The 23,365-nt window shown below is 42.3% G+C and overlaps 1 protein-coding gene across 1 annotated transcript in view; it reads left to right on the top strand.

The window, feature by feature from the left end:
* The window catches only part of DGUOK (deoxyguanosine kinase), a 33,708-nt gene extending 12,100 nt beyond the window's left edge, over nucleotides 1-21,608 (top strand). Inside the window, exons 3-7 of the mRNA XM_010829738.1 lie at nucleotides 10,671-10,858; nucleotides 14,629-14,776; nucleotides 20,124-20,239; nucleotides 20,827-20,926; nucleotides 21,359-21,608. Of these exons, the coding sequence (XP_010828040.1) occupies nucleotides 10,671-10,858; nucleotides 14,629-14,776; nucleotides 20,124-20,239; nucleotides 20,827-20,926; nucleotides 21,359-21,385 (579 nt within the window). The 3' untranslated portion in view covers nucleotides 21,386-21,608. The remainder of the gene's footprint in view (nucleotides 1-10,670; nucleotides 10,859-14,628; nucleotides 14,777-20,123; nucleotides 20,240-20,826; nucleotides 20,927-21,358) is intronic.
* Nucleotides 21,609-23,365: the final 1,757 nt, after the last annotated feature.

The following is a 23,365-nucleotide window of genomic DNA, read 5'->3' as shown; positions in this document are numbered from 1 at the left end:
TCTCCCCTGGAGTGTGATCTGGACTTGGTGACTTGCTTCTAATGAGTACAGTGTAGCAGGATTAATAGTGTGTGACTTTCTGTGGTAGGTGGTAAAAGACACCGTATCTTCCGTCCTGCTCTCTCTCGATCACTTTTGGCTCTGGGGCTGCCAGCTGCCCTGTGATGCAGCGTACCTGTCTGTGAAGGGGTCCACGCAGCAAGGAACTGGTCCTGCCAGGAGCCGTGTGACTGAGTCTTCTTGGAAGCAAATCCTTGAATCCCCAGTCAAGTCTTCAGATGACTGTAGCCTCAGCCAATATCCTGACTGAAATCTCATGGAAAACCCTGAGGCAGAACCACCTGGCTAAGCTGTGTCCTGAATTCCTTTCCCGTAGAAGTGGATTTAATGAATGTCTTTTTTTGTTTAAGCCACTAAATTTTGGCACAACTTAGATAATTACTACTCTGATAATCCCATTGTCTGGAAATAGTTAACATTTTTGTCCTTTTAAACTTTTTTAAAAGGACAAAATGTATATATTAACACACATATAAATGTATGAAACATACACACATTTCATCTTTTAAAAAATGTATTTATGGCTGTGCTGGGTCTTCGTGGCTGCGCAGGCTTTTTCTCTAGTTGCGGCACGCAGGGACTGCTCTCATTGCGCTGCTCGGGCTTCTCACTGGTGCCGTCTCTGGTTGTGGAGCATGGGCTCTAGGTGACCAGGCTTCATTGGTTGCAGTGTGCGTGCTAAGTAGTAGCTGGCGCATGGGCTTACTGCTCCAAGGCATGTGAGATCTTGCCGGACCAGGGATCCAACCAGTGTCCCCTGCCCTGGCAAGTGGATTCTTTACACTGAGCCACCAGGGATGCCCACGTTTCCTCTTTTAAAGTAAAAATTGTGACTGTCACTTGCACGTCCCTTGATACCCAAGGCCTTCTTCCTTTCTGTTAATGTCGTTTTAACGGTTGCTGTATGATGTTACACTGTATAATGTGGTGTACTATCATTTAGTCATCCAGCCTTATTTTGAATGTTTACTTTTCTAATTTCTGCTTATTATAAACTGTCACAATGATGAATATTTTTGTAGCATATCTTTTTTTCTTTTTAATGGCTTAATTTTGAGGGTAATCTAGAAGTGGTATTTGGATGTCCCCAAATTACATGTTTTGTTGAGGCTTTTGTTACATTTTGTAAAATCTTCCTTCAGAAAAGTTTTACTATTTTTCTCATATTTTCAGCAACACAGGGTATTATTTTTTTATCCTTTCTGACTTGAGAGTGAAGAAAATGAATGGTATGGTATTTTATTTTACATTGATTTTTTACATTGATTATTAATTTGTAAGGCCTCCTCAGACAGCCATTTTGCTTTTTTGCATTTCTTTTTCTTGGGGATGGTCTTGATTCCTGTCTCCTGTACAATGTCATGAACCTCCGTCTATAGTTCATCAGGCACTCTGTCTATCAGATCTAGTCCCTTAAATCTAATTCTCACTTCTATTGTATGTCATAAGGGATTTGATTTAGGTCATACCTGAATGGTCTAGTGCTTTTCTCCACTTTCTTCGATTTCAGTCTGAATTTGGCAATAAGGTGTTCATGATCTGAGCCACAGTCAGCTTCTGGTCTTGTTTATGCTGACTGTATAGAGCTTCTCCATCTTTGGCTGCAAAGAATATAATCAATCTGATTTCAGTGTTGACCATCTGGTGATGTCCATGTGTAGAGTCTTCTCTTGTGTTGTTGGAAGAGGGTGTTTGCTATGACCAGTGCATTTTCTTGGCAAAACTCTATTAGCCTTTGCCCTGCTTCAATCTGTATTCCAAGGCCAAATTTGCCTGTTACTCCAGGTGTTTCTTGACTTCCTACTTTTGCATTCTAGCCCCCTATGATGAAATGACATCTTTTTTGGGTGTTAGTTCTAGAAGGTCTTGTAGGTCTTCATAGAACCATTCAATTTCAGCTTCAGCATTACTGGTTGGGGCATAGACTTGGGTTACTGTAATATTAAATGGATTGCCTTGGAAATGAACAGAGATCATTCTGTCGTTTTTGAGATTGCATACAAGTACTGCATTTCGGACTCTTTTGTTGACTATGACGGCTACTCTATTTCTTCTAAGGGATTCCTGCCCGCAGTAGTAGATATAATGGTCATCTGAGTTAAATCCACCCATTCCAGTCCATCTTAGTTCGCTAATTCCTAGAATGTTGATATTCACTCTTGGCATCTCCTGTTTGACCACTTCCAATTTGCCTTGATTCATGGACCTGACAGTCCAGGTTCCTATGCAATTTTGCTCTTTACAGCATCGGACCTTGCTTCTATCACCAGTCCCATCTACAACTGGGTGGTGTTTTTGCTTTGGCTGCATCCCTTCATCAGAAAACTAAGATCATGGCATCCGGTCCCATCACTTCATGGCAGATAGATGGAGAAACAGTGGAAACAGTGCTGACTTTATTTTTCTGGGCTCCAAATTCACTGCAGATGGTGATTGCAGCAATGAAATTAAAAAATGCTTACTCCTTGGAAGGAAATTTATGACCAGCCTAGACAGCATATTCAAAAGCAGAGACATTACTTTGCCAACAAAGGTCTGTCTAGTCAAGGCTATGGTTTTTCCAGTGGTCATGTATGGATGTGAGAGTTGGACTATAAAGAAAGCTGAGTGCCAAAGAATTGATGCTTTTGAACTGTTGTGTTGGAGAAGACTGTTGAGAGTCCCTTGGACTGCAAGGAGGTCCAGCCTGTCTATCCTAAAGGAGATCAGTCCTTGGTGTTCATTGGAAGGACTGATGCTAAAGCTGAAACTCCAATACTTTGGCCACCTGATGCGAAGAGCTGACTCATTGGAAAAGACCCTGATGCTGGGACAGATGGGAAGGCGGGAGAAGGGGATGACAGAGGATGAGATGGTTGGATGGCATCACTGACTTGATGGACGTGGGTTTGGGTAGACTCCGGGAGTTGGTGATGGACAGGGAGGCCTGGTGTGCTGTGGTTCATGGGGTTGCAAAGAGTCGTACATGACTGAGCGACTGAACTGAACTGAACTGATTACCAATTAATTGAACAACTTTTTAATCTTTATTGGCTATGTTTTAGTATTCTTTATGAACTGCTTGTTCAAACCTCTTGCCACTTTTTCCTCTTATTGAGATCTTCAGGTTTTTGTACTGGCTTCATAAGAACTCATTGTATTGTTAAATATCTTAACTCTTTGTCATATACTGTCGATTCTTTCCCCAGTGTTGTCATTTTTTCTTTGCCTTTCTGTATGGGATATTTCGCAGTGTAATACTTGAAAGTTTTTATGTGGTCAGAGCTACATTTTCTTCATAGTTACTGCCTTTGATGTGAAAGTCTAAAAAAACCTGTTACAAGCCCAAGGTGATAAAAACATGCACTTGTTTTTCTTTCTTTTGCTTTTAAGGTTTTACCCTTTATGTGACTTTAAAAGTTACAGGAGTCTTAATTTTCCCCCAATTGTTATCTGCATTTCCAGTAATAGTCATGTTGAGTGGTTATATATTTTGTGGTTATTGTGACTGGGAACTGTTTTTCCATCATCTTTTTCAAACTGGTTATTGCTGTTTTAAAGAAAAGCAGTTGATTGTTGTATATGTCTTGTGTGACTTAATTCTCTCTCTTCTCTCTTTTTTTTTTTTTTGCTTTATTTGCTTGAGGTTTTAGAAAATAATAGTTTTCTCTAAATGCTAATCACTTGTAAGGGCTTTCCAATATCCAAACCTCATTTCTGGTTTCTTTTGTTAGATAGAAGTTCCAGAATAATATTAAATAGTAGCAGTGATGGTAGTCACCCTTATCTTTTCTGTCTTTAGTGAAACTACCTCTAATGTATCATCATTAAGTTCTGTGCTTGTCATTCATTTCAATAGACTGTGTGGAGGAGGTACCCTTCTATTACTAAGATATTAACTGTTTTTATCAGTATCAGATGTTAAGTTTTCATCAAAAGCCTTTTTTAGCATCTAGTGAGATAACCATGGGATTTTTCTTTCCTTTGCTTTTTTCTCTTAGTGTTAGTCATAGATTTGATAATGATGTCATCCTCACATTCCTAGAATGAACCCTTTTGATCATGGTGTACTGTTGCATTAATTTGCTAATACGTTGTTTGGACTTCTGCATGTGTATTTATAAATTTAATTGGTATTACTATTTGGGTATACAGTTTTTGACAGGTTTTACCATCAAGGTTATGAAAATGAATTGAGCTTTGTATCATTTTTAGCATAGAAATTGTCTATTCCTTGAAGGTATGATAGAAATTAGTTTCAAAATTACATGGACTTGGTGGTGTTTGAGGGGAATATTGGACAACTCTTTCTTCCTCAATTATTATTCAGGGTTTTTAGTCACTTTTGATAATTTTTTTCCAAAGAATTGCCTTTTATTAAGATTTTCAAATTTAATAATGTAAAATTAGTACATGTCTTTTATGCTTTAAATTCTGTATTGAGAGTTATTTTATTGTTTGTCTGATGTTGCTTATCTGTGTGAATATTTTGAAAGGAAAAGACTTGGTAGATGATTATTTATTCTTTTTTAAAAGGTGCAATTAATAGATTGTAATTTTTAATTCTGTTGGGGCTTGCATTCTAGTTCATTACTTTTTGCTTTTAAATTTATTTCTCAGAATTTTTGTATTTTGAAAAGTCTTTAATAAAGTTAATGATTAATTTGTGTATTTTCCCCTTTTTTTCTGCCTTAATAATACTGTTGGCCAAAAAGGTTCACTAGGTTTTCTCCCACCTGTTTTTGGCCAACCCGATAAAAGCATTTGCAATGGGAAAGTTTCTTCGTAGAATAACTTATGGCCCTATCTTCTAGATTTTGACATATGAGACTGTAACTGAAATTTCTAAAAAATATGTAACTGTAGTTTTAACTTATTTTTTGCCTAAGAATTATTTTTAGTGTTTTACATATTCTGAGTAGATTTTGTATGTTTATTATTTTGTTAATCTAGTTTTATTTTGTTAAGATCAGTGTGGCTGATATAGTTTCTCATTGGGGAAACTTACTGAGGTTTTCTTCATGGCCTGTGTATGGTCAGTTTTCATAAGTTTGCCATGGACTTTTAAGAAGAGTATGTATTTCCGTAAATTCTGTGTAGTTTGATGTCACATATTTTATCCATTCTAAGATGCCATTGATTATGAGACTATCAATTTAGTGACACTCCTAAGGAATAATTAAAATGTCTGTTCTGTTTAGTAAGCATTGTACTATGTATCCCAGTTTCTGATATGTGAAAAAAATGGTTTAGAGTCTAATCCTCCAAGTTCTCTACAGGTTTTTTTTTTAATTAAATGCTAAGAGAAGTGTACTAAAGTTTTGTGCTTTTATTATGTTTTGCCCATTTCTCCTTGTATTTTTAAAAATATTTATTTACTTATTTTTTATTTTTACATAAAATAAATGGGTCTTTGTGGCTGTACACTGGCCTCCTCTAGCTGCGGCGAGCAGCAGGGAGGCCCCTGTCTCGCTCCAGTGCGTGGTCTTCCTCTTGTGGGGGCTTCGCTTGTGTCAAGCACAGGCTCTGGCACGCGGGCCTCAGTAGTTTCAGTGCACAGGCTCAGCAGCTGTGGCTCTGCAGCTCTGTAGCACAGGCTTAGTTGCTCTGAGGCATGCAGGGTCATCCTGGACCAGGGATTGAATCCATGTTTCCTGCATTGACAGGCAGATTCTTCACCACTGGATCACCAGGGAAGTCCCTAATGCTTTTTTTCTTAATACAGCTTTGCCACATCTGCTTTCTTTTTATTTGCACCTACTTGATGGATTTTTCTGCCCCTTTGTTTTCAACTAATATCTGTCATCTTGGTTTGGTGTTTCACTTATGAACAGGAGTTTTAGCTTTTACACATTTTGAGGGTCTGCTTCCCATTCCTGGGAATTTTTCTCTTTGATCATGATTATATTTAACTTCTTCCTGCCACCTTATTTTTGTGCTTTCATCTCCTTTTTTTTTTCTTTTTTCTGTATTTAAATATTTCTTTCATCTTTCTCCGCTTCATTCCTGTGGAAATTTTTACTATTTTTACTCTGCTAGTGGAAACATTTAAACTAAAAATATACATGTTAAATATATATATATATGTTTAAGATTCACAGATACAGAAAACAAACTTGTGGTTACCAAAGAGGAGAGGGAAGGGGGAGGAACAAATCAGGAATGTAGGATTAACAGATACAAACTACTACATACTAAATAGACAAAGCAACAAGAATATACAGCACAGGGAATTATAGCCATTTATGTTGTAATAAGCTATAGTGGAGTATAATCTGCAAAAATACGGAATCACTGTGTTGTACACCTGAAACTAATATAATATTGTACATCAACTATACTTCAATAAAAAATATATATATATTCATGTTTAAGCCTATTTATCGATATTAATGGCATCTCCATGAAAGAAAAAAATAAATTTTACTACTTTTTTATTACTTTCTTCTCTAGGCTCTACCACCCAAGCATAGAAATCTGTAATTTTATAGTTCTGGAATGTTTGTACATAGTGAAATTTCTCTGTCTCTTTCTCTCTTTTTTTCTGGCCAGGCTGGACAGCTTGTGAGATCTTAGTTTCCTAATTAGGGATTGAACTTGGACCCCAGCAGTAAAATCACCAAGTCCTAACCACTGGATAGCCAGGGAATTCCTGGAAATTTCTCTTTTAACTATAGAAATTGGCAGTAAACTTCTTAACCACATTAATAATAATTTATACTTAACTCTCTTCTGCTGGTCATTCACTGAACACTGTTTTCTTATTGCCACTTCCCATTTCTTGATTCTTTGATTCATTTTTCAATTGGTTGAAGTTTATTTTAGAGGAATTTTTTTTTTGGAATGTAGGTGGTATTAATATAGTCTCTGAGCGATTGCTTGTCTTAAAATGTCTTTAATTTCTGTTGTGTTGTTGCTCAGTTGCTTAGTCGTGTCTGACTCTTTGTGACCCCACAGACTGCAGCACACCAGGCCTCCCTGTCCTTCACCATACCTTGGAGCCTGCTCAGACTCATGTCCATTGAGTTGGTGATGCCGTCCAACCATCTCATCCTCTGTCAGCTCCTTCTCCTCCTGCTTTCTGTCTTTCCCAGCATCAGGGTCTTTTTCCATGAGTTGGCTCTTTGCACCAGGTGGCCAAAGTACTGGAGCTTCAGCTTCAGCATCAGTCCTTCCAGTGAATATTCAGGACTGATTTCCTTTAGGATGGACTGGTTGGATCTTCTTACAGACCAAGGGACTCTCAAGAGTCTTCTCCAACACCACAGTTCAAAAGCATCAATTCTTTGGTGCTCAGCCTTCTTTATAGTCCAACTCTCACATCCTCACATGAATACTGGAAAAACCATAGCTTTGACTATAGGGACCTTTGTTGGCAGAATAATGTCTCTGCCTTTTAATATACTATCTAGGTTTCTGCTATAGGGAAGTGTTATGTGGTTCTGATCCTTTTTTAAATGTAAGAAATTAATATTTCCCCCCTCCTTAGGTTTTTGTTTTGTTTTTATGAATTGAGATCTTGCTAGGATAGGTCTGGGTGTGTGTGTGTATGTGAGATAGAGAGAGAGAAAGAGAGAATATGAAAGCCACATATGTAAATCTGTATTAAATCCTTTCTGGTACTCAGCAAATTTCTCTGGTGGAAAGTCTCACGTCTTCAGAGATATTCTTTAATTTTTTTCTTTGGTTTTGGCTTCTTTTTCACCTGAACTAAAACCATAGTAAAAGTACCATGGTTTTAAAAGTTTATTTTTGTTCTAAAATACCTAGAGATATGTCATGTTTCTATTAGACAGTGATTCTCAGTGACTGAAATTTGATGAGAGGGAGACACAGACCTTATGAGTAGTGGTCTTCCTCCATTCATCTCTTTTTTTGGGGGGGTAGTGGCATTTCACCTCTCTGTATTGGGCTCATCACTTGAGAAAGAAAATTGTTCACTTTGGGTAGGTAGTTTTATCTAAAATATGGGTACTGCAAAGTTGCACATTATTTTAGCTCTTGTTTGAAAAGTTATTTGATACAAAATTGTATTAACTGCTGTGGGGTTGGAGAAGGTGACATTACATCTTGATGTATCTTTCCAGAAGAAAGAAAAAACAAAAAATACCCTCCCACTGTGTAACAGTGTATATTGGATCTCCTAAACTGTTTCTGTTTGTTTCTTAACTTTCTGCTTTTTTTCTGTTAGTTTAGGAAAAATTTCTTGAGTTGATACTCTGTATGTGCTGTGTGCTGTGCTTAGTCACTCAGTCCTGTCCTACTCTGCTCAGTCGTGTCTGACTGTTTGCGACCCCATGGACTGTAGCCTGCTAGGCTCCTCTGTCCATGAATTCTCCAGGCAAGAACACTGGAGTGGGTTGCCATGCTCTCCTCCATCGGATCTTCCCAACCCGGTAATTGAACCCAGGTCTCCCACTTTGGAGGCAGATTCTGTACTAGTCTGAGCCAGGAGGAAAGCAGTATTCTGTTTGATACTCACTAATTAGGTTTAGTGCAGTTTACAGTCTGCTGGTTACTATCTTCATTGGGAGTTTTGTTTTGGCAATTGCATTTTTTCCCTCTAAGAATGTTCTTTTCATATTGTTCCATTTGGAGCCTGGGTTCATTTCTTTTATTGGGGGGCATCCCATGCAGTCTGTGGGACCTTAGTTCCCCAACCAGGGATCGGAGCCTTGCCCCTGTAGTGGAAGTGCGGGGTCTTAACCTTCAGGGAAGTCTCTGGCTCCTTTTTTTGATAACCTGTTCTTATCAGTGTGGCAGTCTCTTGAATCTCATTGAGCTTTTTCCATTTTCTCCTTTCTCTGGCAATAGCTCTGTCTCCTGAGAGGCTGCTTGTCCTGAGCACATTGATGAGTTCACTCCTTTTGAATTGCTGAGTATTTTTATTTCCACTGCTTGTCCCCTTTTTTGTTTTTATGTCTAAAGGGATATGTGCTTCATGTTCTGTAGTTGAGATAGGTTCTTTAGAAATAGTGTAGGCCTCTGTACAGTCAACCTGGTGCCTCTGCCAGCGCGGTGCCCCACTCCAGTCAGCTGGCTTCCCTGCCATCTCAGAACTGTGCCACGCACCATGGGCTCCCTACAGTCTCCAGTGACCCTACCAGAGACCCCAGTACATCCAAATTTGTCCTCCTGCTTCAGCCTCCAGCTCTCAGCCAGGGGCCGTTTGTGAGGCTGGTGTGTGTTTGTGGGTTGGGACTGGAAGGAGGGAAGTTGTTTTGTGACCTGCTGTGCTCTGCCTGCATTGCTCCTGATGAAACCTTCCGAAGGGTAAGACCCTTCTTTGGAATCCAGGGTTGATATTCTGTGAAACCGGACCACTTGTGGTTGTCTAACCTCCCCTTCCCCCCCCCCCACCCCCACCAAGACTTTTGTCTCTATGTGAAATTCTTTCTTCTTAATCTCTATTTCCATCTATGGAGATTCCATGTACCATTTACTTACTTCCCAGCTTAATGCCACTCTTTTCCAGAAACTTCCCAGATTCTCTCCACCATATGTGAGCACCCCTTTGTTGTATGTTCTGCTTTCTAGTCTAGTTTTCCATATTTTTGTCACCCCCTTTCTGTTTGCATTATGAGCTCCTTAAATTTAGGAATCATGTCTTGCTCGCTTTTATATGGAGAAGTATTAAAATGAAGAAGTTAGTGGAAGCCAGGTTTGAGTCCCCATTCAACACTTAACCATGAAACCTTAGGCAAGTTCCGTCTCCTTTCTGAGTGGATGTTCTCCTCAAGGAAATGGGCATAACAGGGGTACCTACCTCATGGTGCTGTTGTGAAGATCAAATGAGACAGCATAGCACAGTGAACATTGAGGTAAATCTTAATTTTGTTTTCTGTACCCCTTACAGCACCTAGCTCACGTAGCACCTCATCCACACAGGCCTTCAGTTAATGGTGACTAAATGAACACAGATAAGAGCACTTTGCGCAAAACTCACTTTAGCACTGAGTCAGTGGCAGAGCCCGGGAAAGAACCTAGGCTTCCTGAGTATCTACACACGTTCCCGCCTGCACATGCTGAGTGAGTGGGTCTTCACGTGCCTTTCGTAAAGCGTCTAGAATCCAGGAGGAGGGATTTGTGTGTTTTTGTTTGTTCGTGTGTTTGTTTGTTTAACAACGTGTAGCTCTGCCATAAGAGAGACAGAACTCTTTATTTTGTGGGTTGGATTTTATAGTCAGTTACTTTCTTGTCTAGGTTAGTTTTAGAAAGAAAGAACCACAAATGGAAGCCCCAGAGAGAGGCAACATAGTGTTGCGGTAGAGGTAGTATGATTGCAAGTCGAGTTTTAGGTGGTTGTGATTGTTAACTCCTCCTCCGGCACGCTCTGCAAACACATCTATCGGTGCATGTGCTAACTGTACGGTGGTTCTGCCTCTGCTCTTCTAGGTGTGTTGAGGCATGTCATCTCCCTCTATCAGGGTCTCACCTAATAAAGTAGGAAAGTCTCTCCCTTGGTTGTATAGCTTTGACTGCACCAATGGTGAGGGATGCAGTATCTTTTTAGTGGGAGGAAACCTCTGTAATTGCTTCTCCCAGTGATTACTAGGTATGAGGTAGAAGGGTGGTGAACACTGAAGTAAATGCGTCCTAGGAAATTCTCCTCTTTTGTAATTTGCCTCTAGGCCGGCGCTGCCACCAGCCTTGGAAACTTGCTGGATATGATGTACCAGGAGCCAGCACGATGGTCCTACACTTTCCAGACATTTTCTTTCCTGAGCCGCCTGAAAGTACAGTTGGAGCCCTTCCCTGAGAAACTCTTAGAGGTTGGGAGGGCAGTACAGATCTTTGAGAGGTCTGTGTACAGCGACAGGTAAGGTCCCGAGCCTCTGCCGGCCACAGGCGCTGTGCTCAGCACCACAGGTTTTCTTTTCTTGGTCAGACCCTGAACTGCTCTTGTCATTGAATGTTATCCTTGAAAAAATTGTCTTCTTTTTAACGACAACACTATAGAGATTTGTTCAGACTTGCAATTTCAGTTACCACACATGTCAAGAAAGGAAACTGTTTTTCATAAACTAATACATCTAATTTCTCACACTGGCACTGATTGCCTTGTCGTCGTCTTTTCTGTCACAGAAGCAGGCTGGTGGCTACCTAGTAAAACCGTTACATGCACAAAGGCTCGGAAGAGACACTTAAGTAGCAGCGTATGTTTCAGCAAACCAGATGAATCAGTGGCTGGCTATCACCTTGAAGAAAAAAGCAGATGGAATTAAAATCTGTGTTCCTAAAATGATAGGAGAAATACATTTATCCTTGTTTTATTCTTCAAGAAAGGATTTCTTAGTAGAAGCACATCTGAAAAATTGACTTCTGTCTTGGATTTAACCATTTTTGACTCTGTCGTGTGAGAGGACTTATTATTGGCCAGAGTCTATAAGAGATATTCAGTCTCTCATAGGTCCAGGGAAGGGCATTATCCCATCTACCGATGGAGTGAGATGAGTCACTTTTCACGAAGGCTAGCAGCTAGCTTGGGAATTCAGCCCCTTGATTCTAAAGGAGCTAGTCCGTCTATACTCCGGAATTCCTGGTTCTGCCACAAGACCAGGCTGAGTCTTGTGTTTCAGCCATTTGGAGATGAAGTGAGGGTGCCTCGATCTGGACATCACTGAGGGTTTTTTATCCGAAGGAACCTGTGTCAGTGTGAGATGGTGGCCCAAAGCATGTTGAGCTCTGAAGCCCCTTTGAATTATCAGAATGGAAAAATTCACTTTTATTGTCCATTCACGTCTTTTTTAAAATTTTTATTTATGTATTTTTGGCTGTGCTGGGTCTTCATTCTGCCCAGGCTCTCTCTAGTTGCAGAGAGTGGGGGCTACTCTTCACTGTGGTGCTCAGGGAGCAGTGGCTTCTTTGGCTGGGGAGCACGGGCTTTAGGGCATGCAGGCTTCAGTAGCTGCAGCTCCCCAGCTCCAGAGCACAGGCTCAAGAGTTGTGGCGTATGGGCTTAGTTCCTGTGGAGCACGTGGGGTCTTCCTGGATCAGGGATTGAACCCATGTCTCTTGCAGGCAGATTCTTTACTGCTGAGCCACCAGAGAAGCCCTGTCCATTCGCTTCTCAAGATGCTAGATTGGTTACCTGTTTACTTCCAAATTACAAAAACTAGCGCTACTTCTTAGTCTTCCCATAAAGCCGCCTGGAGGGGGAAAAATAAGGGTATATTTGTAAATGTATTGTGATTTTTTTTTTAAGCATTACTTAAAAATCATTCAAGAAATGTAATACAAACCCTATAGGCTAGGCACTCCTTCTCTGTGGACCCCAAGAGAGAGCCTGTTCTTTATAAAAGCTAAATATGTGAATTGTAAATGGTTGAGCTATAGACTTTTGTTGTTTTTTCAACTGTTGGATACACTACTATCTATTTTCCTCTGCCTTCTCTCAAGCCTAGCCTCTTGAATTAGGAAGATGAATTACATATTGCTACCTTCCTGGAAACAAACTGGCCATTGGTCTTTTGATTTTCAGCCCTTTAGTGAGGTAGACATGTGAGAGACCCCTTAAAAATAGAAATACTTTGTTTAGAAAGTACACGGACTTGAGAAGATCTGTTTAGAAGATCTCCAGACTTCTCTGGCGGTCCAGTGGTTGAGACTCTGTGTTTCTACTGTAGGGGGCATGGGTTTGATTCTTGATCAGGGGACTAAGATCCCTCATGTGGCGTGCCATGGTATAAAGGGAGACAGCTGATTGCACTGTAGGCAGCTACAACCTCCCAGATGTTTTCTTCAGAGGGGACATTTTTGAGACAGAAAGGGTAACTGATTACACACTCTAACCCTGATGGTAATTTAGAGCCTCTCCACTCCTTTAAACATTTATTCATTTGGCTCAGCAAATGAACAGATTTGTTGAATGCCACCTGTGTTCAGGCACTGGGTCAGACCTGGGGCTGCAGCAGTAAGCAGGGCGGACCCAGTTCCTGCCCTCATGGTGACCTTAGTCTGGCAGGGACTGCACACCTGCCCAGGTGTGTTATACGTATTCCAAAGGAGGAACATCGCTTGTTTGGGAGGGTAGATGACAAGGAGGGGGAAATCTAAATCTTTTCTGTTTGAGTTGAAAGAAAACAATAGCATGTGGTTTTAGAGCAGGGACCCTGATGCCTTGGTGCTTAAGCTGGCCCTTTCCTGCAGCCCCTTCATTCAGGCTGCAGTGGCTCCCCCACCCGCCTCAGCATTGAGCACCACCATGGCCTTTACGTCCTCTCGCCCCTTCACTACCAGCTTTGGAGAAATAAAGAAGTGCTCATCCTCAGAAAAAGGCCAGGGCCTTTTATAAGACTAATTAACAGGTATTTACTTGCTCTTTATAAGATCTTCATTTCCATGTTACTTATGAAGAAGCTGAAAACATTTTTCAGATACTGAATTAGAAATTCACCTCTTTTCTTTGTTGCCTTCAGCTAGGCTATAGGTAAGCCATTTCAGAGCTCCCAAATTAGTGCCTTCATAGCCTAACAGTGAAGTAGTTACAGTGACAGCTAAGGTACTGTTGGAAGCACCTTGTAAGTATTACAGTTCTCACAACTCCACGAATTAGGTTCAACTGTTGTCTATGTACAGAGGAAGAAGCAGCCTGAGAGTTTGGTGACTTGCCCCTGGTGACACAGCTAGTGAGTTTTGCAGCCAGGTCAGACTCAGGAGTGTGGCGCTCCAACCCCTTCTCTTAGGCAGCGCTCGCTCGCAGCCTTGTGGTGTATACCTCCCTGAGCCATTCATAGACAAGGCTTCCGAATTTCATCTTTCCAGAAGTAGCCAGTTGCTGAGTATTGCCTTAGAAACTGGAATTCACTGCTTAAGATGTAAACTGTGTTTTGTATCAAGATGCCTGAGGTTGGAAAGCAGAATTGCCCCTCCTGAAACGATGGTTTCTAGTTAGCTCCGACTTCCTATTTATCCGATGCTCCTTTAGTTACGGAAGTAAGCAAGGGGCAAAATGAGATTGATTTTTAGATTTAGCCTTCTCATATCTGGATTAGAAGCTCAGAAGCAGAGGAGGCTTGCTTTGGAGGAGAGTTTGTTTTCTTGGTGATACTGCAGTTAGTAGGAAATGCGTTTCCTGCTCCACAGGGGACATGACTTAAGTACAGTTCCTGCTCTACTTCTCGGCTAGACCAAAGGATGGCTCTGCAGCCTCAGAACCCTTGAGTCCTTAAAGTAAGTCATGGGTGCTTTATACTAGGTTGTTTTTTGTTTGGGGGCTTACTTACAGTAATAGTAAGGAAATCTTAAAAGTCTGAGTCTACATGCACCATTTGCACATGTTTTGACTGGTTTCCAGGAGAGAAAATTGTTAGCGACCAATGGTACTGTCTTTCAGTGGCCTTTTTCTTCCAGTGGATTAATCCACTCAGAGATTTTGGCCTCTAAAGTCTAAATGCTATTCTCAGTATTGAGCAAAAAGTGTAGGTGAAGAATTCAGACTTCTTAAAAATCAGTAAGGAACCAAAAAGGTTAAGTGGTTTGGACAGACGTGGAAGAAGTTGTTATTAATGTTTTTTGCTTCTTTCTTTTGCCTTTCATTCCATTTCCCATTCTCTTCCCCTCACCCATCCCACCTACATTTCCAACCAGGTATATCTTTGCAAAGACTCTTTTTGAAAATGGTTCCCTCAGTGACATTGAATGGCATATCTATCAGGACTGGCATTATTTTCTCCTGCAGGAGTTTGCCAGCCGGCTCAGATTACATGGCTTCATCTACCTTCAGGCTGCTCCCCAGGTAAGACAGAATTTAAAGCCTTAAACATTAGGGCCATATGAAACTTAAGAGGTGATGTTCTCTGAGCCTCTGATTTTCCAGTTGGAGAAAGTTGGTTGTGGGTATTACCTGGAGCATGGAGAGCAGTGGGTGAGCACCCTCCCATTCTAGCACAAGGACCCAGTTCCCTTAGGCTTTCTGCAGCAGGGGGCTAAAGGGTCCCTCTTGATGTAGTGCCCACCTAGAGAAGATTGGGCTTTATCACTGGGATCCACAGTTTCAACCCTCTGACCAGCTAACCTGTAGCCAGTTGCCTCAGCTTTTCCTTCCCTCTAACTGGGTCATCAGAGTCCATTGTGGTCTCTATGGTTTCCTGACTATCATGTTAGGAGGACGAAGAGGCTTTCCTCACCTCATCCTGGTACTCTCCTAATTCATTGTCTGCTTTTTTGAACCTGAAGGATGCCACTGGTAAGGCACGATGGACTGTGGGAGTTGCCTCCCATGACCTCCGACCTGGACCATGGGGGCAGCCCAGCACACAGTAGGGTGGTGATGTGGAGTCTCTGGAGATGGCAGGGGTCCTTGGCTCTGCCAACCGCGGGCAGGCCCTGGAAGCCTTTCCCCTGGAGGGGTCCTTGTCTGTCCAATCCAGTGTTGCAGACACGTGATCCCTAAGGGCTCCTCTGGAGTGGGAGTCAAGCTGGGGGGCATTTTTGAGGGATGTGTTGCTCTCACCTTTTTAGACAGATACCTGACATACCGTCAAATGCCAGGTATAACGCATAGTCTTAGGAGGGAAAGTTCTCTTGAGGCTAGAGGCCAGGCTTTTAGGTATATGACCCAGTCTTGTGGAAGGAAGAAGCCTGAGAGCAGACTGGCCAGGGTCAGAAAATGGGTGGGAGCGCCCCCATGACACAGACTCGCAGGAACCAGAGGGGAGAGGACCGGATGGAAGGGCCTGACCTCAGCAAGGGTGGCAGCAGGCAAGGGCCTTGGGTGTGAAGGGGACCAGGGATCGGGGCTCTTTATGTCGGGAGCTTCTGAAGATTGTGAGGAAATAAAGAGAGTCCACGAAAGTAAATAGAGTCTCAGGTTTAAGTGAAACTCAACTGGAGATGCAGTGAAGCCAGAGGGCTGAGAACCTTCTGTGAAAAGCACAGCTGAAGGTGGCAGCCTCGCACATTTATGACTTCTTGCAGTAGTTGTCATTTCCTGGGAGCAGGAATAGAAGAGACCAGTTATGAAGGTGACTGTCCGGTAGGGGCAGGGATTGGTGTCAGTGTTTAGGGGAGAAGGAGACCCCTGCCAAAAGGATGGTTTGAGGTAGCCGAATGTAGGGTTCAGGGTGAGAGGAAAGTCCTGGCCCCCAGGAAGGCTCATGGCCAGAGCCAAGGATGGATTAAGAGCATTGTGGTCTTGAATTGAGTGAAGATTGTGGTTGGGTTTGAAGAGGTGATGGTTTCCAGTAGGAGTTCATGGGATGGAGAGTTGAAGGCAGCAGCAGGTTGGGCTGAGCTTTAAGAGAATTGAAAGCACTGCCACCTAACCTTTGCCTGGTTCCTGACCTAGCCTGCTGGGCCACTGGGACCCAGCAGGAGAGGAAGGAAGTCTTCCTCACGTCTTTGTGTACTTGGAATGACCGTGAGATGGGACAATGATGGTAACAATGGTGGTGGTGGCTGTAATTGTTACGGTGTGGCTGATAACATCTTTTTGGAGAGACGAATTGAGGTATTTCAGCTGGGGTGGAATAGGGGTTGAAGGATTAAGGATTACTGCAACTTGATGGTAGAAAAAAATTACTTACTCATTTTGGAATTGAATGGGGATTTTGGTGCTGTTTTGATGGCACCAGAACCGAGAATGTTGATATCCTTCCCCTGAAGTCACTCCTAACCTCTGCTGTGAGACCCAGAGGGACTGTGAGAGAGCAGAACAGAAGTGAAACATCTTTATGTACAAAGCGGTGCAGAGTCCCGGCAGATGTTGGCTTAGAGCTCATGTGATGGGCTTGAGTAGGGCATTTTGCTCCTTCCTACCTACTCTTCACTAACCTGTAAAAAGCAAGCGAGCCAACAGTAAAAAAAGAAATCAGAAGAGAAACGGCTGGGCCTCAGTGCCCCAAAGAATCAGCAAGAGAGAGTGCAGCTGGCCAGTGTACCTCCAAGAGCCAGGCCGTGTCTGCAGCCCGGACAGCGTGTGCTGCGAAGACCTGGGACAAGGGGCACCTGGGTGTGGGGCTTAGGAAGTGCAGTGGTCAGACCCACTAGCAGTCCCTGTCCAGTTGCTGCCTCTGACTGCAGGCAGTCCAAACAGCAGCTCTTCCAGGAGGGTCGGGTGGAGTGAAGCAGGCAGCTGCCGTCCCAGCCACGCTCTTTCCTGTTCACGTTCAGTGCGTCCTCCCCATGAGGACTGAGGTAAAGAGGAACCAGACTAAAGCACTGTTTGCACAAGGTTGTTTTTTGTTTTTTTTTTTAAAAAAGAACTTGTAACCATATCAGTACAGCAAGAAGTACACCAAATGTTCAAAATAGAAGTTTACCTAGGCTTCTGGGAGGGAAGAAAAGTTTGCTCTCTTAAGTAAATTAATAGTGCAAAGGGAAATGTTAGCCTATTTTAACAGGAGAGACTTTAGCATCAGTGTTTGCCTGCCAGCAATGAATGAATAATTATAGCTTTTATAAAAAGAATTGCTCTGCCCTAGTGTATAATTGAAAACATAACGTCACATTCGGAAAATACGCATTTTCATTAATTCTGATAATATTTTTCTCTCAGGAAAATTAGGTAGCTTTGCTATGTTTAGAAATCCTGAAGCTACCTTGCTGGCAGGAATGAGAATTGGTCAGCCTCTAAGGAGGCAGTCTGGCAGTGTATACTAGCAGGATACATAGTTTTGCCCTATTAATCATGCTTCTTGGAATTTACTACATAAATATGCTCCCACATAGGCAAAATGGCTCATGTGCAGGGCAGCATTGTTTATAATAGCAAATTATTATAAACAACGCAAGTAGTCATCAGTAGAGGCCAGTTAAGTATATTATGCTCCATTGATGCACTGAAAAACTCTGAAGCCATGAAAAAGAACTGGAAGGTACTACACTGACATATAACAATCTTCAAAACATATTCTTAAGAAAAATAAGAACCAAATGTGTAATAGGAGATCTTTTATATGTTTTTTTAAGTGGAGGTAGGACTATATGTGTAAAGTCTTTCTGCAAGTAGACAATAGCCACTAACATCTGTCATCAGTGGGGTAGAGCACTGGGTCGTGTTTAGTCAGGGCTGTAAAGCTGTGTGATGGGGAGGCAAGGGAACGGCGGAGAGGTCTTGAAGCAGTCAGCAGTGAGGAAAAGATGTAGGGACAGAATGACAGAAAGAAAAAGAGAAGGTTCAGAGGGAAGGAAAGTAGAGATGGAAAAAGATGAAAGTAGGAGCAGACGGTCAACAGGGATAGACGGGGTCAGAAATGAAAACATTCAGTGAGTATGTGCGATAAATATGTATTGACCACCTGCCCTGCCAGGCCCTGTGCTCAGCCCTGGACCAGACAGATTCTGGCCTGCTTTCAGAGTGGTGTTGAGTAAGCTGGTGCCAGCGATGAAGGGGGAGCCCCTGCCGCTTCCAGGAAGCGCCTCTGACTGCCCCAGCCCAGTTGCTGCCTTCCTTATCTGACTTCTGTACTTAAGATCCAAACCTCACAGTAGAGCACCTGATTTGCTGTTTTGCATATGTTCTTTTACTTGTTATCTAATTAGATTATAGACTCCCTAGGACAAGGACTTCATCTAACTTTAGAACAGTTCTTGATTCAAGGGAAAGAGATGAGAAGGGATAAGTGCTAAAAGTATTAGCATGTTAGACTGTTAACCTGTGTTAATCAACTTGAAAAGTTGGGCAGAAGATCATAAATGAAATTTGTTTATATGATTTTCTTTCCATAGAGAAAAGATGATACAAGAGGGAAACAGCACAGATTGCATCTTTGGGAATATTATACATTTTGGGGGGAATAAAAGTTTACATTTGGGAATAAAACTAAACTATTTGAAAGAGAGAAGTCCTAAATCAGTGAGTTAATCTACGTGTTTTTCTCAGGACAGATGACACTGAATAATGAAGTGTTTGCCATGCATAGAGAGAAAGGAAGGCAATTCAGGCAAAGCAGACATTCAGAGCAAAAGTTTTGAGATGCGAAAGAGCTTGGTCTGTACTGCAGACAGGAGGTGACATCTGGCTTCAGGGGAGGAAGGAGCTAAGGATGTCAAGAGTGGAGAGTTAGGAGGGGTGGCCAGACTCTGGGAATGGCCCTGTGTGACCAGTAAAGGAGAAGGTGACATTCCTTGAGTCATTGTGCTTCAGATTTCTAATCAGATGAAGACAGACTGGAATTACGCACGCTCTGGAAGGACTGAGGGACAGAGTGAATCTCAAGCCTCACTTTTTTATTTTTTGAACTTTGACGTATGCAGAATTTGCATTCTGCCCCAGAGTGAATGTGTGATATGACATGACTTCAAGTTACGTACCGTTTTGTAAATATGATGTTACTCATACTTCCTTGCACCTGTGACTAAAGGCGATAAGCACCCTGCAAGGAGAGTCATACCGTTGGAGTCAGCCCTCCGAATCCAGACGCGGAACCCCTGATGTGGAGAGCCCACTGCCATTTCACACACATAAGGGGCTCCAGCAACCTTGGAATTTCGTACCCACAGAGGGTCCTGGAACCAAACGCCCCTGCAACCCCCTCTGCACGTGCTGAGGGACAGCTGTATATTGCAATAGTCTGGAAGGGTGGACTGAGCAGGAAAAGTGGGAGAAAAGACAGCATTTGCCAGGAACTGATGGGCTCCCTTCCCTGAGTCTTCACAGTGACCCACGGGGTTGATGAGAGGAAATGGAAGCCCACAAAGCTTACCCCCCTGGTGCCTGGCTAAGATGGGAATTTAACCCTGGACTTTCTAACCTTAAGGCCTGTGCTCTTTCCATACACTTCACTGCCTCCAGGAGGCAGAGTGTCAGAAGGCTCTTGCTCCATAGTCCAGGTGAGAAATGCTGGGGACCTGACCAGGGCAGGGGTGAGAGAGAGGCAAGGAGAGAACCAGCTGGAGAGAAATGAAAGAGAATTCAGTGACTTCCTGGATGTGGCAGGGAGGAGGAAAAAAATAATTCCAGGTTCCTAGGGTAGATGATGGTTGCCATTAACCTGTGATTCACTAAGAAGACAAGGCAGCAGAAGGAATGTCACAACACTAGCGCCCAGGATAGACACAGCAAGGAGGCCTGAGAGCCCCCCAGCTTCTGTAACAGCCGAGATAACCCAGGAGCTCAGCAGAGCCTGGGGATTGTCTTTCAGGTTTGTTTAAAGAGACTACAGCGGAGGGCCCGGCAAGAGGAGAAAGAAGTTGAGTTGGCCTATCTGGAGCAGCTTCATGGTCAACACGAAGCCTGGCTTGTCCACAAGACAACCCCGTAAGTGGAGAAGAGAGCGGCAGTGGACAGGGGCCTGCCTTCCTGCAGCCAGGCATTAAAATACAGGAAGCTGAACACGCAACCCCTTAAGCAGGTTCAGAATGTCCTGGAAGTGGTTGGGATTGTTAAGCGTTATCCCCAGCAGAAATTTAATACTGGATATAATCTATATATTTCAAGAAACTTTTTTATTAGATTGTTTCCCAGCTTTTTTATTTTTCGATATGCCCTTAGACTGAACTTGGTGATTGATGATGATAAAGTCGTTGGCTCAGGGTAAAGGGCTGAAACATTGTCAGTGTGTACTAAGTTAATATTCCTGGTTTCAGCCTTTCCTCCCTTCAGGCTTGGTGTGCTGTCCATTTAAATTGTTTGGGGCTCCGACCTTCAGTATCAGTCTTCAGACTAAAGAGAAATTTCAATCTCGTCTTTCCAGCCAACTTTATTGAGTTCCTTTTTTAAACTGTTTACATAAAATTTCCCTAAGAAGCCCTGTGACCTTAGAGCTATTATGAATTATTAAGACTGGTGAGTATGTGAAGCTTACCATCTTTTTTCTGTTCCCTAAATATTCGTGCTTCTTACAGGCTCCACTCTGAGGCTCTGCTGAACATTCCAGTGCTCGTGTTGGATGTCAATGATGATTTTTCGGAAGAAGTAACCATACAAGAAGAGCTCATGAGGAGGGTGGGGAAGACCTTAACTCCTGCTTTTCTTTTTTTACACTCTTATCACTTCAAAACTTCACTATGGGTCCTATGCATTGCGCCTCAAATTGCATTTCACACTCCAAAGCCTGTAGGGCCTTGGATAAGTTATTAAGATAATCTCTATTCTCTAAAGTATTTGGGGCTAATAATTGTTAAATATTTGCCTTGTAAGATGTGCTTTCCAGCTGACTTCCTCGTCTGAGGTATTCTAGAACTAGGGAAATGAGACTTCTGGATTCTCTCCAGCTCTGCTACTTGATACCCTGGGCAGGTCTCATTTCCTTTCCATACCTGTGTTCTCTTCCTCACAAAAAACTCGAAGGCTTGGCTACACATGCATTATGGATGGACTGTTGTATAGTCTCCTGAAAATGTGAAATTTAACTTTTTGTTTTTCTCTTTCCCACAGGTAAACACCTTTGTAAAGAATCTATAACCAGTACTGGGATGTTCTAGCTGGGATCTGGGCTCTCTGACTTTCTAAAGCCAGAAAATACCAAGCCACCCACCTTTCTGTCCTCTGCTCCCACCTGCTTTTACCCCTAGAGTGCTCTGACACTCAGGGGTTAAGCTTCTGTTATCTGTAGACCTAGCCCTAGTCTTCTTTTGTATCTCAAGGACTTCTTAAATAAAGTCTGTGCTTTTGTGGATTTTGTTAATCCATTTGTTCATTTATTTCAGCTTGTATCTACTGCTCTGAGCTCCCTCTAGACTAGCCATTTTCACTTGAAAAAAGTCCTGGCTTGCTTTTAAATCCTTCACCTGTCAGACTTCCCTGTATGTTCATTGGCTCCTTGTGACATGATAGGGCAGGAATTGCTTCAGAACCCTGACCAAGCTCTGCCTTAGGAATGAAGAAGGGGAATAAAATGACTCAGGAGTGGGTGGATGTGAAGTGAGCCCTCAGAGCCAGGAAATGGAGCTCAAACTCCAGGAAGCTTCTCTGTCTCTCCCCATCCAGCACTCTTGGTGTGGGCGATGGGGTCGGTACTTAGACCTTTGTCCCAAAGCTGAAGAACCTGGATGAAAGAAAAGGAGGGAAGGAGGGAGAGAATAAATCACAAGCTTAAAAGTTCAGCATATGACATTTAGGGCTTGGTCATCATGGCACTCTGGCCTCCTCCAAACACCTACCAAGTAAGTTTCAGGTTAACTTCATGGAGTGAATTTGTCTATGCTAGAAAGAAAATTTTTTGTGTGTGCTGCAGTTCAAGCTTCAAGGATAGTTTATTGTAAAGAGAGAAAAATACATGACTCTATAGAATTGAAGTGCTTCATTGAAAGAAGCCTACAGATCCACGATTCATCAGGATTGGAATTCCTGCACTGAGCCCTTAACAGCTGCACAGGCCCACAAGAAAATGAATGAGCTTGGGACCCAGAGTGTCCCAGAAGACAGAAATCTGTGTTTCCCCTGATACTTGGCAAAACGAATGTGAGATTGGTTTCTAATAGACGTGTGATGTTTTGAAATAGCACAGCATTTCTTTATTCTACTTAAAAAATTTTTACAGTTTTATTGAGGTAATTCACATACTATACAATTTACCCATTTAAAGTGTTCAATTCTGTAGTTTTTAGTGTAGTCATAGAGTTGTACAGCCATCACCACAATCGATTCCAGAATGTTTTCATCACCTCAAAAAAAAATGCCATACAAATTGCAGTCACTCTGTATCTCCTGCTTTCCCACAATCCCCACCCACCTGTACCCTGCTCTGGGCAGTCAGCAGTCTACTTTCTATTTCTACTGATTGGCCTCTTCTGGACATTTCATGTAAACAGAGTCACATAATATGTGGCCTTTTGTGACAGGCTTCTTTCATTTTCAAGGTTTTCAAGATTCATTCAAGTTGTAAAACATATCAGTACTTCATTCTTTATTATGGCTAAGTATTTTGTAAATATACATTTTATTTAACCATTTATCCATTGATGGACATGAGGGTTCCACATTTTGACTATTAGGAATAACGCTGCTATGAAAATTCATCTACAGGTTTTTGTGTGGACATATGTTATAATTTCTCTTGGGTATATACTGAGGAATGGAATTACTAGGTCAGATGATAACTCCACGTTTAACTTTTTGAGGAACTGCTAAACTTCCGAAATTCCATGTTACATTCCCTCCAGCAGTGTATGAGTGTTCCACTTTCTCCACATCATCGCCATCTATCATTTTGATTATAACCATCACACTAGTAAAGTAATGCTCAAAATTCTCCAAGCCAGGCTTCAGCAATATGTGAACCGTGAACTTCCTGATGTTCAAGCTGGTTTTAGAAAAGGAAGAGGAACCAGAGGTCAAATTGCCAACATCCGCTGGATCATGGAAAAAGCAAGAGAGTTCCAGAAAAACATCTATTTCTGCTTTATTGACTATGCCAAAGCCTTTGACTGTGTGGATCACAAT

The sequence above is a fragment of the Bison bison genome, unplaced genomic scaffold, assembly GCF_000754665.1.
Source record: "Bison bison bison isolate TAMUID 2011002044 unplaced genomic scaffold, Bison_UMD1.0 scf7180017864508, whole genome shotgun sequence".
In the NCBI taxonomy this organism is placed as follows: Eukaryota; Metazoa; Chordata; class Mammalia; order Artiodactyla; family Bovidae; genus Bison; species Bison bison.
The sequence above is the reverse complement of the archived record's forward strand: the minus strand, read 5'-3'. Positions and strand labels throughout refer to the sequence as shown.